We start from the raw sequence: 15000 nt of genomic DNA on the forward strand, positions 1-15000 counted from the left end.
CATGTAATACGTCTCTGATGAGCAGACTGTGGATGATGTCATGGATTTTGGACCAGCTGTGCACTGACTGAACAGCACTGACTGGCAGCAAGAACGCATTTGTACGTTTTCAAATGGTTAAAATCAGAAATAGAAATATCAATACATTTCAAAGACAGGTAAGCATTGCAGGAAGTTCTCCCTGCAGAGATTGCAGCGCTGAAAATATCCATAGGACTGAAATGAAAATGCATTCATTGGAATTAAACAGTTGTATACAAAACTGCCACTCTGCATTATAGATTCCCTCTACTCTGCTCTATACTGCACTCATGCACTCATTATATATTCAATAACTGCAACCTTTGATAGAAGTTCATATTTACGTTTTGCATTTATTCGCCTGTATTTATTATAATGCATGCATTACAATGATTGCACCTATTGCCACAGCGATGTGTGTGTGTGTGTGTGTTTGTGCAGGTTGTCTCAGCTGTAGCAGTCCTCTACTGGCCCTGATGGACTCATTAGACCACAGAGTACAAGAGAGACACAATCCTCTCAGCTGGTGGTTCAGAGACCCCCTGCACAGCTCCTCTGATCCACTACAATCCCCCCAACACTGGCACAATACTCTGTTGGCTCCCTCAACCAGTGGGTTTTTAAGTGAGTGCTTGTGTAAGGGGAGAGCGAGTGCGACTGTTTGTTACTGTGCGTGCGTGTGTGTGTAAGGGGACCATGGTTGTGTGTTCCAGCGTGTGAGTGTGTTTTTGCACATTCACAAGTGTGTGTGTGTGTGTGTGTGTGTGTGTGTGTGTGTGTGTGTGTGTGTGTGTGTGTGTGTGTGTGTGTGTGTGTGTGTGTGTGTGTGTGTGTGTGTGTATCAAGCATAGAGGAATAGAGAAACAAAGAGATAGATGGTGAGGGAGAGAGAATAAGTGAGAGAAAGAGAGAGCATGTGAAACTGGAGCAAAATGACGTCAGAAGGACATTGGCTACCATTCATTTTGTTTTCCCCCCAGAACAAAAACACTGGGCAGCTCAGCTCAGACCACCCCAGCCCTGGGGCACCTTTACACAACAACCACCCATCCCCCAAGATAGCACCGTGCATCCCCTTTCATGCTTCCCAACGATTCCTTGTACTCCTGTCTTACCTGTGCAGGTGAAGCACTTGACGTGGAAGTGGGTGTCCTGAACTCGCACCACCTCCCCCTTGCACACCTCCCGGCAACGCTGGCACCTGATTGATCCAGAGCTGGCACCGCGCCCCCCGGCGGCAGTGCCTTGCTGATGTGTTCCTGCGGAGGAGAGAAAGCATGTCAAGTGCATGTAATTATTGCAAACTATGTTCAAAGAGTGACCATTGAGAAATGTTTGCGTCCGAGCGATATTGAGCATCTTATGTTTAACGTAATAGAGTAAGCAACGGAGAATCTTTGCACTTATTTCCCGTGTTGTTAGATTGTTCGTTAACCATTTCCAATTACATAGACACAAGACGGCTCACTTCTGAAGAGAAGATACAATTCAGATCACATATCAATTATATTATTGTTTCATTATTATTGTTTCACCTGAGCATGATGAAACTCATGTAATGAACATAATCATATTCTCATCGTGTGACAATATTCTTAGAGCCCTTTTAACCTTCCACAGCTCCTCTCCTCAGTATACTCTGAATATCTGTCGCCCTCGATAGAGACATAGAGAGGTGCGCATAACTGTCACAAATTATCGGATGTGTGTATATTGTGTTTACACACAGTGTGTATATTTGAAATCCCAGCCATTGTGCGTGCTGCCGCACCCTGGCATTTTGCAGGTAAAAAGTGTATTAAACGATATATTCTCTCTGGATTTGAGGCAATATGATAAATGCCTGTAGCTCTGTCAACTGCGGCGCTCAAGGCGTGAGTCTTTACACCTCTATAAACCTCTGGTGTGCTTGCCCGCTCACTTTATTTTCCCTATTTTCACTCGCACTCGCGTGCCCACTCATGCGAGTCAACAGTGCTGTGTCAGGTTAGGATGGGTCTGCTGTACTCTCTCTGTACGCATTAGCTAACTTGTCAGACTCGTCCCGCGGGCGTGAAAGGCAATCTCAGCCAGTCGGGAAAACATATCTCTCTGCCTAACAGGGATTCAGGAGCACCACATGGAGTAGTCGTTAAAATATAATATAAATATAGTTATATCGGTTGCATTATCATTGCTCACATCGCAAACTCCATCAAGACAAGAGGATCGGAGCCTCTGTGAGATTTGGAGAGAGGAGGGTAAGGGTAATCTCGTCGTTAAGGTGTTTGATTCCCATCTGAAAGGTTTTTCACTGTGATTCAGGAAATAAAATATTAAATTCGATAAATGAGCTTAATACTCTGCTTAATACTGCATAGATTGATTTAACAGCCATTAACTACTACAGAAGATTAGTGCCATCCTTCCAATATAATGGAAGCAGCTGCATTCACATCCTCTTAATATTGAGCTCCATCGTCCCACAAGAGTGCTCCCCCCACCGCTGAAGGAGATTCAACCAGAGGGCAGCCAGCCTGCTTAGCTTGATCTAACCTTTCATGCCAGGATCCACCTTTGGTGGTGCTTTTTCCCCCATCCAATATTTTGTGCAGTAAAATAAGCTATGCCACAATCATCACCGTGACAGAAAGAGAGATTATCCTCAATTTTCCATAATCTCATTTTCTATACAGATAATATGGGTGTGGCAAATACATACATTTTAGATATTTTTTTAGAACAAAGGGGTTAATTGTTGCCATCCCAAGTGCGGCAATCATTAATTGTTCCTGACCCACAGCTTGAAAACCACTGACTCATAATGGAGTCCGTAGTTTGCCAGAAGCTTCTCTATGCCCCGGGCGAGATCAGGGACAACTGACATGTTTTTCGAATGATCTAGCTGCACTCTGCCCATGAGGGCTGAAACAAAACGTCAATTGTGCATCACGGGCACCAGTGCGTCCATCCACCGTGGGCACAGGAGAGAATGTGCACATGACTTCAGCTGTTATTGTCCTCGCCAGTGCACGTTGGTGGGCCCTGGGAGATGCGTGCGCCTGCTTCGCTTCAACACTCCCAACATCCCACACACAGGTTTCTATTAGCACATTGTTGTGCACACAATGCTGGCACTGGCTGCGCCACTGGGTCGCCATAACCCAGCAGCAGCAGCACAAACACATATACTCATATACTGTCAGCTATACGCACAAACAAACACACACACACACACACACACACACACACACACACACACACACACACACACACACACCTCACTCTGTCATGCACACAAACACACACAAACATAAACACAACTCAAACATACCTCTCTCGTAAACACATTCTCACACACACACACACACACACACACACACACACACACACACACACACACACACGTCATCCTGACACACAAATAACAAAACTTTGTGTATGTGTGGATCTTTGCCTTTGTGTGTGTGTGTTTGTGTGTGTGTGTGTGTGTGTGTTCGTGCATGTGTGAGTGGCGTGTCCATGTGTATAAAAGCCAACAAGAAGGGGACCCAGTGTTGAATTGTGAGGGTAAGGTAAATAATGGGTAAGGTAAATAATAATAAAGGTAAATAATGAGCAGCAACGAACCAATCAGGTGTGAAGGAAAGATAATCGAAAATAATGGTGGGAAGCAGCAGAGCTCTTTGTGTACTGACAACACCTATGCAGACACACAGCACTAACCCAGACAATGGTACGGTCCGCCAGGAAACAACGCTTAACAAACCTTTCCCATGGTACCCATCCCCTTGGTCGTCCAATGCTATATTAACCACACTGACCTTGTTATATATGCACAGCAACTACAGCAGCAAGAAACAAAGCCAATTATTTTGAATGCCTTGTATTTGGAGCAGGGCAGCCCAGGAGGATTTCCTCTAATGAGGGTCTGTAATCTGCTCATTTACTAACGTGGCCACTGGGTAACAACACAGGCTTTGGCGTGTGTACTGTGTGTGTGTACTGTGTAGTGTGTGGTGTATGCGTGGCATGTTTAGCATTTGTGTGTGCGGTATGTGTGTAGCATGTGTGTGTATCTTGCGTGTAAACAAAAACCCCGTTAGAAGGCAACAGTCCTGTAGTGGTCCTAGGACGCGACGGAGCTTTGTTCCTCCACTTTCTTTAACCCTCCCCCCTCTGCCCCAGCCTTTGCAGATTTTTTTTTACAATCCTGAGTTTTGATTTATCAAAATCGGGTAATTGGGGTATAAGCTTTTTATTTTATCTAAATAAATTAACTAATTTATTTTATTTTATATTTTTATGTATTTTTGCACAGTGTGGAGCATTGTCCCTTTAACATTTCACTTCAATTTATTGTATGTGACAAATAAAAACACTTGAACTTGAACTTGAACTTGAAGCCTACACACAAAAAAATCGTAGATAAAAAAAAAAAAAAAAGACATTCTCTGCAACATCTTCAATACAGAACAGACACGGACGCACGACGCTGAAGGCAATACGCGACCGCCTAATTGCGCCAGCGTGTTCAAAACACGCTAAACCTCGCCAAGCTCTTCCCTGTATGAGCCCATTAGCGAGCCCCTAAAACTAGCATCCTGCCCCACCCCCCCACCCCCCCTGCTGTCAGGGTGTTGACTCCCCCTGTTCTAATGTCAGCCGACCGGTCCACAGGTGTTAAGCACTGACTCTAGACCTGTGGGGGGCCCTTCCCCGTGGCACTAAAGTGTGTGTGTGTGTTTGTGTGTGTGAGTGTTTGTGCGTTGCTAACAGTATGTCCTCAGGCGTAGAGCGGCTGCTCCCGCTATTCCCCCGGCCCGCCACGCACACGCACACGCACACGCACACGCACACACACACACACACACACACACACACACACACACACACACACACACACACACACACACACAAACACACCCTTTCCCTGACCTGATGGCCCCTGAAGAGATGAGGAGAGCATGCTGGGAGATTATTCACATGGGGATGTAAGAAGATGGGTCGTGACAGGCCCCACCCTCCCCCAGCCCCTCCCAATCTCTCGATGAGCGGGAAACCATAGTATGGAATGAAATTATAGAGAACTCTCTCTCTTCTGACTTCTTGGGGGGGGGGGGGGGCATTTATCACAGGGCTGAAGGAGCGTCCAGTGACATCACACACCCATATAGTATTCTGTCGGTCTACGGAGAAAGGGAGGGGCCACACTCTGCTCTACGGTCTGAATGTGCGATCCCACCAGAGCCAAGGTCACGCAGAGAACAAGCGGAGGACGGAAGGGGCAACCAGTGAGCATCGCCATTTTTCTCAAATGTCGGTGCTCTTCATTCATTCATTATCACATGGAGCATTCAAGATTGGCATGATTTTGAAATTTAGCCATGGTTATTCACACTCATTTTTCTCAAGGTATAATGTAAAATGTCCCTCACACCCTATGTGTGGCATGGGTTAAAGGTCTATTAAATGTCTATTATATTTACATAATCATTCGATTGGCTCTAGTTTTGCCGCTCCACAGATTAGGAGGGAGGACAGCGATCGTAACTGCCACCAGTTTAGATTCTTTCTTTGTTCCAAGAATCCGAATGATTCATGGCTTACACCAAACCTGTCACTGGCAAAGAGTTATTGTTTGCCAGTTAGGTTCAGAGCGTCAAGCTTTAAAATGTAACAGCACCTGCTATAGGGAACATAGATTTTTGATACTAACATGCAATATTTATACCTAAGCTCCAGATGTTTTTTATTGATATTTTCAATTTTACTGCTGTAAGAAAGATAGAGAGAATGGGAGGTAGAAAGAGTAAAAGCAAGAGAGAGCAGGACAGAAAGAGATAGAATTAAATAGAGAGGCAGAGTAAGAGGGAGGGTGAGAGAGTAGGAGAAAGGGGGAATGAGAAATAGAAAACATGGGCAAAGGACATCGAAAAATAGAGCGGCAGAGAGAGAGCGACAGAGAGCTACACCGGGATAAAGAAAGACAGAGAGATGGGGGGTGAGAGAGAGAAGGCCAGAGAGGGAGAGACTAATAGGTTGTCAGCACTGTCAGTGATGAATGGCTCTGCAGGTTCCCACAATTCCCTGAGCACAATGATCGGTATATTGATCAACACAAGTTTTATCAGTCCCCAGAAACAACCACACAAACACCCATGCACACACACACACACACACACACACACACACACACACACACACGCACACAAACACACACACACACACACACACAAACACAAACACACACACGAAGAACAAAGCTGGAGGAGAGCAGAAACTGTGAGTAAACTTTATGAAATGTGCTCACATGAATAACCTCTGCCTTTTCGTTTTTGCAATGTTTTAATATGGCTGTGTGTGTGGCTGGGTGTATTTATGCGTGTCTCAGTGTATGTCATGTGACATGTGAAAAAAAGAATTGTCCTGGCCAGATGTTCAAATATTTTATTTATGACCTATATTTATACTATACACACAGCACTCTTCTAACTACCCTCAGTGACCACGAGAGACGTACGCCAGAAAGATCAAATGCCATTTGTATCTAGTGTGTGTGTGTGTGTGTGTGTGTGTGTGTGTGTGTGTGTGTGTGTGTGTGTGTGTGTGTGTGTGTGTGTGTGTGTGTGTGTGTGTGTGTGTGTGTGTGTGTGTGTGTGTGTGGATGAGGGCTATCACAGTGAATGTAGTGGAAAACCGCCCACAGCTCAGTCTAAACTAGCATATTCATGTCCATGCTATGAATATATGCTTCAGGAGAGGATAGGAGGGAAGAAGAGGATAGATAGAAGGAAGAGAGTAGATTGGCGTAGAGAGGAGAGGAAAGGTAAGGAGATGAGATAACAAATGAGGAGGACAGATGAGAGGAGAGAAGTGGAGAAAAAGAGCAGTAGAGAGGAAAATAGACAGGAGTTGAAAGGTGAGGTGACATGTGAGATGAGTGGCGAGGAGGGTAGAAGAGAGATTGGGAGGAGAGTAAAGGAGAGCAGCGGAGAGGTGAGGACCGGTGAGGAGAGGCAAGGTGATGCAAGGAGTGGAGACCAGACAAGAGAGGAGAGTATCAGACAGGCCGGGAGAGGAGAGGCGAGGAGTGAAAAAAGGAAAGGCAAGGCAAGGAGTGCAGAGGTGAGAAAAAAGGAGAGAAGAGGCTAGGAGAGGACAGTAGAGGCGAGGCAAGGGACTAAGAGGCGAGGAAAGGAGAGAAGAGGCTAAGAGAGGACAGGAGAGGCAAGGAGTTGAGAGGAGAGGAAGAAAAGGGGAGGCTAAGAGAGGCAAAGCAAGGAGCATCGAGGAACGGAGCGGAGTGTTGATAATAATGGAGAGGTACTGATGGTGAGAAGAGGGGGACGGGAGCAGAAAAGAGGAGAGGGGAGAGCAGGAGAGAAAGAACAGAGTGATGACAAAGGCAGAAGTAGAGTAAGGTAAGAAAAGGAGGAAAGGTGAATGGGAGGATGGGGAGAGTTGACAGATGTTCTTTAACTTTTGTACTTGTTTTTTTGCCTGAAGCCGACGTACTGACACATGTCACACCACCATCTGTCTGCCACCGTCTCACACACACACACACACACACACACACACACACACACACACACACACACACACACACACACACACACACACACACACACACACACACACACACACACACACACACACACACACACACACACACACACATTTTCCTGACATACCAATTGTTTGATATCATCCATGTGCATCTGTTTATGCACACGTGTGAGTGTGTGTACTGTATGTGCCTGCGTCCAGGTAACCGGCACTCTTTGGCGACAAAACTACGCTCACACTGTGACAGCTGAGAGGACAGTCTCGGAGCTCCACAAAGGGATTCTCAAAATGATTCCGTAGCAAGGGCATGGGAGAAGCAAATAGTGCAGGGCCAGAAGAAGAGGCAAAACATAGCCAGCCAAGACGTGGCGCTGGAGGACTAAGGGTACTGAATTATGCATTCACCTCCTGACCCCACATAATGACATGCCACATGATGAAAGATGCAGTTCCTCTTGTAGAGAGGGAAAGGTGAACTCCAGTGTGTGTGTGTGTGTGTGTGTGTGTGTGTGTGTGTGTGTGTGTGTGTGTGTGTGTGTGTGTGTGTGTGTGTGTGTGTGTGTGTGTGTGTGTGTGTGTGTGTGTGTGTGTTTGCGTGCGCATGCATGTGTCACATGGAGGCTGGAAGGCGCGTGGCAAACATCTTCTGAACTTGCCTGAGAGTCAGCCTCAGGAGAAGAGATGAGAGGGAATCTACAAAGTTCCCCTGCCAGGCTTGAGGTTATATATACTGCGGCGTGGTTTGCAGGAAACACACAAACAAACAAACTGTACGATTTAGTGGACAACAGAAACCCCAGTGAATACCCCTAACCTGTCTGAAATGTTTGACTGTGTTTGGAGCCAGTTTCCATGGGCATGGTGTGAAAGCGCTGAGGGTCATGAAGTGAATACAAAGTGGCCTTGTGCCTTGTCTTGCATGAGGGGGGCATGCTGTCCATCTCATGACCCATGCTGTTCCTTTGAGTACATGTGGAGGGATGGCACATCTCACAGCGCAGAAGACAAAAGACACATAGAGCAATGAAGATACAGTCAGAGTGGGGACAGTCATAGGAACATGAACTCCTCTTACAACACACAAACACACACAAAAAAGAGTACACACACAATTACACACACTCCACACACAGACAAACATATACCACACACAAACTCTCACACGCATATACACGTACACACTCTCTAGAACACACATACGCACACACACACACCGCGACAAACAGCTGGTCCCCCGCTTAACCAGCAAAGCCGCCTGATTCAGCTGACAAGGAATCAGTGTCAGAGTCAGCTGATCTGGGGTCCATTCAGAAGGAGAGAGGCCCCCCTTCGGGGCTCTGCTGGGATCCAACTTAATCAGCTGGTTCAGGGATGAGCATGTGCGCCGTCCCTTTGGGCCGTGCTCTGCTCCCCATGTGCTAAATCACAGCTCTCTGAGCGCATGAGTACAGACAGAAGCCCTATTGTCAGGCAAGAGATGCCTCCACAATCAGTTGAACAGACACTTCTTGAAGAAATCTAAAAATAGACGTGGTTCTTTGAAGTGGTCCTTTGAGAAAGTGCAACAGATGAGCTCTTTACCGGTGCTAGAGGTCGTGGGTCAACCCTAGGACCTGGTGTCGGCGAGAATTGACTCGATTGATTGATGTGTGAGAGAAAGCAGCAGAGAAATTAGTAGAAGTAGAAGCATAAAAGGACAGCAGCTGAGAGCTATTGTAGGTGGACAAAGACTCCACAAAATGCTTTTTGAAATGAGTTCAGTAAACACTGCTTTGACCTCCAAATACACTTAGTTATCTTCTCTAACCTGAGACAATTCTCAGATTCCTCTAAAACCAGAGCCAACAACTTAAAAAGAACCGTTCTGCATCAGTCCCTATCAGTTATTCAATTATAGGCTAACACTATTACATATGCAACTATAAATAGGCTACAGTGTCATCAAATATTGAGTAGATACTTTGCTATTGTGATTTTTTTTTTTTTACAAAGCCCTACATAAAATGCATGGTTGGTATGTGTTGTCTTTGTATTCCAAACTAACTAGTGGGCTCGCGCTGTTAAAGGTTGCACGCGCACAACGGACTTACCACTGGAACTCATGATGCCAAACGGTTCTTATCCAAAACAAAGCCGCTTCCTTCGGAATAATCCCATAAAGCACAAAGGAAAAGCTTCACTTTACACTTTGTTTCGTTACACGGATAGACTTGTTAAAATTCCGCTGAAACGTAGATGATGCTCCGGACTGAGTCAAGGCTTCCAAATACAATTTTGTCACGAGCGGCCAACACGAGGAGAAGAAAAATAAAAGCCAGGTGGTAAATAGTGTTCTGGACACACGAGAATGTTCCCGATATTCTTGAATTTCCAGCCACAGTTTCCACCGGTTCTGCTCGAGCCAACAATGTTAGTCAGAGGAAACTGACAGCAAACGACCATACAATGCTGTTCAGTCGCATTCCACCTTCTACGTTAGCTACTGGCTCTTTCTAGATCTCCACTGGCTCTTCTCTCCCTAGCGGTGTGCTGTCACTGTGCGCTCCTGCTCCTGCTGCTGCTGCTGCTGCTGCCGGACGGCAAGGGCTCGCGCGCTCTCATTAAACTCCCGATTTTCATCCCGGCTTTATAGGCGACGTCACTCCCAGGGTGGGCGCGCGTGGGTCGGTGCGAAACGAGACAGAAAATAACGGAGCGGACGATTGTTCTGAGCGTGGATAAACACAAGTGTCAAGGCGTATGGGCTTGAATTGGGGTTGGGCTCTTTCCCCCCCTTAATTCCATCAACGCCTAAAACTGTTATGACGTCGCCCTCTCCTGGAAAGTTGATGCATAGGCAAATTAGTTAATTGGATTATCTAGAGATTGCAGTGAAGCTTTATGCGCTTTTGTTTGGGAAACAAACAACACATTTCAAGGCAATATGTTCAAATGTTCATGAATTACATATAATCGTAAATGTGTGTGATTTCCTCTCCACCTTCGGACTTTCCTTCACTTCTAAATGCATGAGCTGAGCGCTGTCCCAATGACTGCATGTTTTCGATGATAACAACAAGGGATGCCATCTAGCGACCAGATTAGGGCATTATGTAAAGCGTCTCAGAGTACCATATTATATATATAATAATAAATTGCATTTATTATTATTATTATTATTACAAGACAATAACAATTCATGTTGTTGTGTATACGTATGTATTTATTGATGCATGCATTCATTAAATTATTTATTTATTTTCTTTATGTAAATGAATAAATTATTGAGGAGTATATGGCATACCATATCAGTTAATATTTGCTTTCAATTGTTTTTCCTCAAAGATATTAAATCAAGAAAGTTATTTGTATTTAAAGGAGACATATTATGGTATTTTCCCAACAAGTGAACATAGTATATGTTTACGGAAAACATGGTTTTTTTTAAGCTGTTTGCTTGACATAGAAAAAATAAAATCTCGCCTTCCTCTATTCCCCTCTGTTTCAGTCCCTTCAGAATGCGCTGTTTCTGGTGTTTTTGAAGTGCACCACAGAGTACTCGATTTGGAACAGCACTCACATCTAAAAAATGTGCGTACTCAAGTGAGTACGGATAGTGCAGATAGTGTACTTCCTTTAAGTATACTCATGGAAGTACGGGTGTTGGAACACGGCACAGGGCAACATCAAGGAGAGATATGCTTCCGCATCATGGGAGCCTAGCCATGCCCTACTTCATGACGTACCGGATGCAGAAATATTCTTGTTTTTTAGCATTGCTAGCATTGTAGAATCATAAGCGAGAGGTCTGAGCGATCGCAGTCGCATTGTTTACCGACCATGGAAGCATAAGTTAATTTCATAAATATGAAAGATTGCTCCATATAACATACCAACAACATAGTAAATGTATGTTGGCCTAGAAAACAATACAGTTCAATGTTATTGCTTAAGAAACAGGTTCCATCCAACTATTTACGAAAAATGCTATCAATAATTTCTATGCAAATAAATGGTGACATATCGATCAGCAACGAGGTTGGAGTAGGCTACCCACATAAATATTTGTAATAGGCCTACACCAACATTGTTAACTGTCATACATAGCTAAACAAGCAAATGAAAAATGAAATACTAACACAACTGCAATGTTTATTAGGCTATTAACAATATTATAAAGATGATTCCGTAATGCAACCGTTCTTTGTCTTTGGATCTTTTGAATAAATGGATCAATAAATGGTGAATCGCAACTATCGCAAGCAAAGGAACATGAGTCATTGAGCAGCAGCTGAACCAGTCTAAAAATCCCTTTATCACTAAAACACTTTTAGAGATAAAAAATCACCACAGTGCCTAAAAACCATCAATGTCATTCATGTTAAGTAAAAGGAAAAACCTCAGACACGAGAAGTTAATGGAGCCGTGCACTATAGGCCCTCTCGAATGCTGGGCCGAAACAACATTTGTTTCACTACGACTCCTTTCAGCTTCCCACCCCTCCTTCTCCAGCAAAAAATAATAACAAACAACGGCTAATAAAACGCTTGAGGTGGCGTTTTGAAAAGAGAAAACTTAATTTTTTTAAGTACATGGCATAAAGATAATTATGAGCCTTTGATCGATATCCAGTCATTTTTTGCGGAGACACATTCCTGTTCCCCACTTGTATTTGAGTGATTGGAGATATCTACTTCTGGACTGGGCCCCTTGAATCGAGGGACCCGTCCACAGCCCGCTTAAACAGCTGCAATACCAGGCTTGGCCACTGAGCACTGGTGGAATGCGGAAGAATGCACTGTTCCAGGGGGCTTGCGTGTAGGAGGGAGCGCCAAAACTGACTCGCTCATTTGGTAACTGTAGGCTGGGTACTTTCAGAAATGCATATCGCACTCAAAAAATCATGTAGCCTACAGTTTGCATGCGTGTGGGAGAACCAGAGACCCAACACAACACCCCAGATCCCAGTAAAAGTGTTGTTTTCATAATATGTCCCCTTTAAGAATATATACTTGTGCTTTATGTATTCATGTGATTTAAGGATGTGGTACCTTCATAAGAGGAAACCCTGGTTATGATTTGAGGAAGCTGGACAATAGAGGGATATCTGAGGGTGAAGTGGTGGTCTCCCTGCATACTGCAAGGCCCCCCCCCCCCTTCTCTCCATGACAGAACCACAAACCCACCTCCCCGTGATGGAGCTCCACAGTGAGCCCCACCTCTCCACGATGGAGCTCCACAGTGAGCCCTACAGCTTATTGATGGAGCTCCACAGTTGCTCCACCTGGTGAAGCTCCACAGTGAGACCCCCCATTCCACGATGGAGCTCCACATTGAGCCCTAAAGCTTCTTGAAGGAGCTCTAGAGTGAGCCCCACCTCTCCACAATGGAGCTCCACAGTGAGACCTACAGCTTCTTGAAGGAGCTCCACAATGAGCTCCGCCTCTCCACGATGGAGCTCCACAGTGGGCCCTACAGCATTTTGTTGAAGCGCTACACTGAGCCCCACCCTCCCCCGGATATGCTCCATTGTGAGCTCTCCATGCAGAGCTCCACCGCATGGCCCATTTCCCAGCAATTTAGCTCCATAGTGTGGCCCACCTCTCCATGATGGAGGTCAATTATAGAATAACCGTGGGCACAGCAGGACATTCTCCTTTTACCAAGCATAGGTAGCATATTCCATCACACCCTGGTTTTTTCCTCAACAGGGGAGACAGGGTCCGAATTGAACGTGGCCTTGGGACATTTTGCACCTTAATAATATATGATTGCCCACAAAATTGAGCAAAGAAATTCTCCGCTCTATTTGCAATGAATGGTTTTACATTGGAGTCATTGAATATTGCCAGGCAGTAAAGAAAAAGACGGCATTTTCCAACATTTGATTAAATCGCCCTGGAAATGATCCAAAATGCCCTGAGACAAATTACAAGGGGGCCAAGTAAGCCCACTTAAAAAAGTTAATTTCCTACCCTGGGACAGGATGGAGGAAAGTTAATAGGGAAGAATAAAAATGGACAGGAAACTGGATGAAAATGTGTGTGAGTAGCTAACAAAATAGAGCTAATATGATTTGAAGGGTACTTCAAATCATATTACGTCATGTAATGTTGTTTAACACATCGATTTTAAAATCAAATCAGGTATATGGAAAAACAAATGCCTTTGGAATTCCAGGACTGGGATCAATTATCGTGGTTGTGTGAGGGTTTGGGCGTGTGTGTGTGTGTGTATGTGTTATGAAGGTTGTGTTTGTGTGTGCGCGTGTGTGTGTGTGTGGGTGAGGGCGGGTTGGTGTGTGTGTGGATGCTGAACATGCTTCAGTCAGGCGTTGTGCTTTGTCTGACAGACTGACGGCGCAGAAAAACAGGAAACAGTCCTTCCTGAACACTGAAGGCCTATTGGGCCAGGGGATGGGGGGAGGGGACAGCGGGTGGGGGGGGGGGGGGGGACTGAGAATGCGTTCTCGTTTGCCAATGTGGGCCCCCTCAATCTAGCCTGCGTGCCCCCTGAACCTCACTGGAGAAAAACATCCTCTGATCTCTGCTTTTGTTGGACGGTGACAGAACGCAGTGACATCATTCCTTGCCACCCTTTAAGTGCCACACGAAAGACCAAAATGCTAACCATTGTCTTTAAACTTGGTTCCAACGCATGATGGTGAGGGGGAGAGGCAGACCTAGAGTCGCGAGTTGAATGTAACCATCGACAATACGGTTACAAATAGACTTTTTCACTTTCTACTAAATGACCCCCAAGTGTTTTGTAGTCATCCGCTGTTCCTGTTGTTGTTAAAAAAGGCGAGTGTGTCTATTGTCTCCGACAGTCACAGTAGGCGTTGCGCCGTTATCATGACAGCTGATCACAACTTTGTCGCATTCTTCCACTCTGAGCCTCACAGTCCCTACGCATTGTCCTGCAACATATCTGTTGGCACACACAACATGCTTGAGCACACACACACACACACACACACACACACACACACACACACACACACACACACACACACACACACACACACACACACAAACTTACTCACATGCCGATTGCACACATGCACACAAACCCATACACATACATACACACACGCACAAACACTAACACACACCGACACACACACACACATGCACACAAGTAATAAATACAGTCCTCCATTGCCAATCGTGCGATCACATGTGTAGGCCCGATATTGCATGGTCAGGGTGACTTTGTTGTGGTGCGGGGTTGAGCATGGAATACTACACAATCAGCTACTGGGTTTATGGTTAACCAAGCAGCAGGGGAAATAACACAAGAAAGTGGAACACCCAGGGCCTTTGGATCACTATCTGGTTTGGCAGAGATGGTCATCTGACCCAGAAAGAGGGATCAAATGGTATCCAAAGGTTACCTGGAAGTGGAGAGCATATAAGCACGAGTATTGGCCGATGGTTGACGTAAGCT

The 15000-nt window shown here is 45.3% G+C and overlaps 1 protein-coding gene across 1 annotated transcript in view; it reads right to left on the bottom strand.

Moving 5' to 3' along the window:
• The window catches only part of LOC132466544 (actin-binding LIM protein 3-like), a 28260-nt gene extending 17923 nt beyond the window's left edge, over nucleotides 1-10337 (bottom strand). The window contains exons 1-2 of the mRNA XM_060063795.1: nucleotides 9663-10337; nucleotides 1137-1280 (exon numbers count right to left, since the gene is read on the bottom strand). Of these exons, the coding sequence (XP_059919778.1) occupies nucleotides 1137-1280; nucleotides 9663-9675 (157 nt within the window). The 5' untranslated portion in view covers nucleotides 9676-10337. The remainder of the gene's footprint in view (nucleotides 1-1136; nucleotides 1281-9662) is intronic.
• Between the last annotated feature and the right edge of the window lie 4663 nt (nucleotides 10338-15000).

Source organism: Gadus macrocephalus, chromosome 10, assembly GCF_031168955.1.
Source record: "Gadus macrocephalus chromosome 10, ASM3116895v1".
NCBI lineage: Eukaryota > Metazoa > Chordata > Actinopteri > Gadiformes > Gadidae > Gadus > Gadus macrocephalus.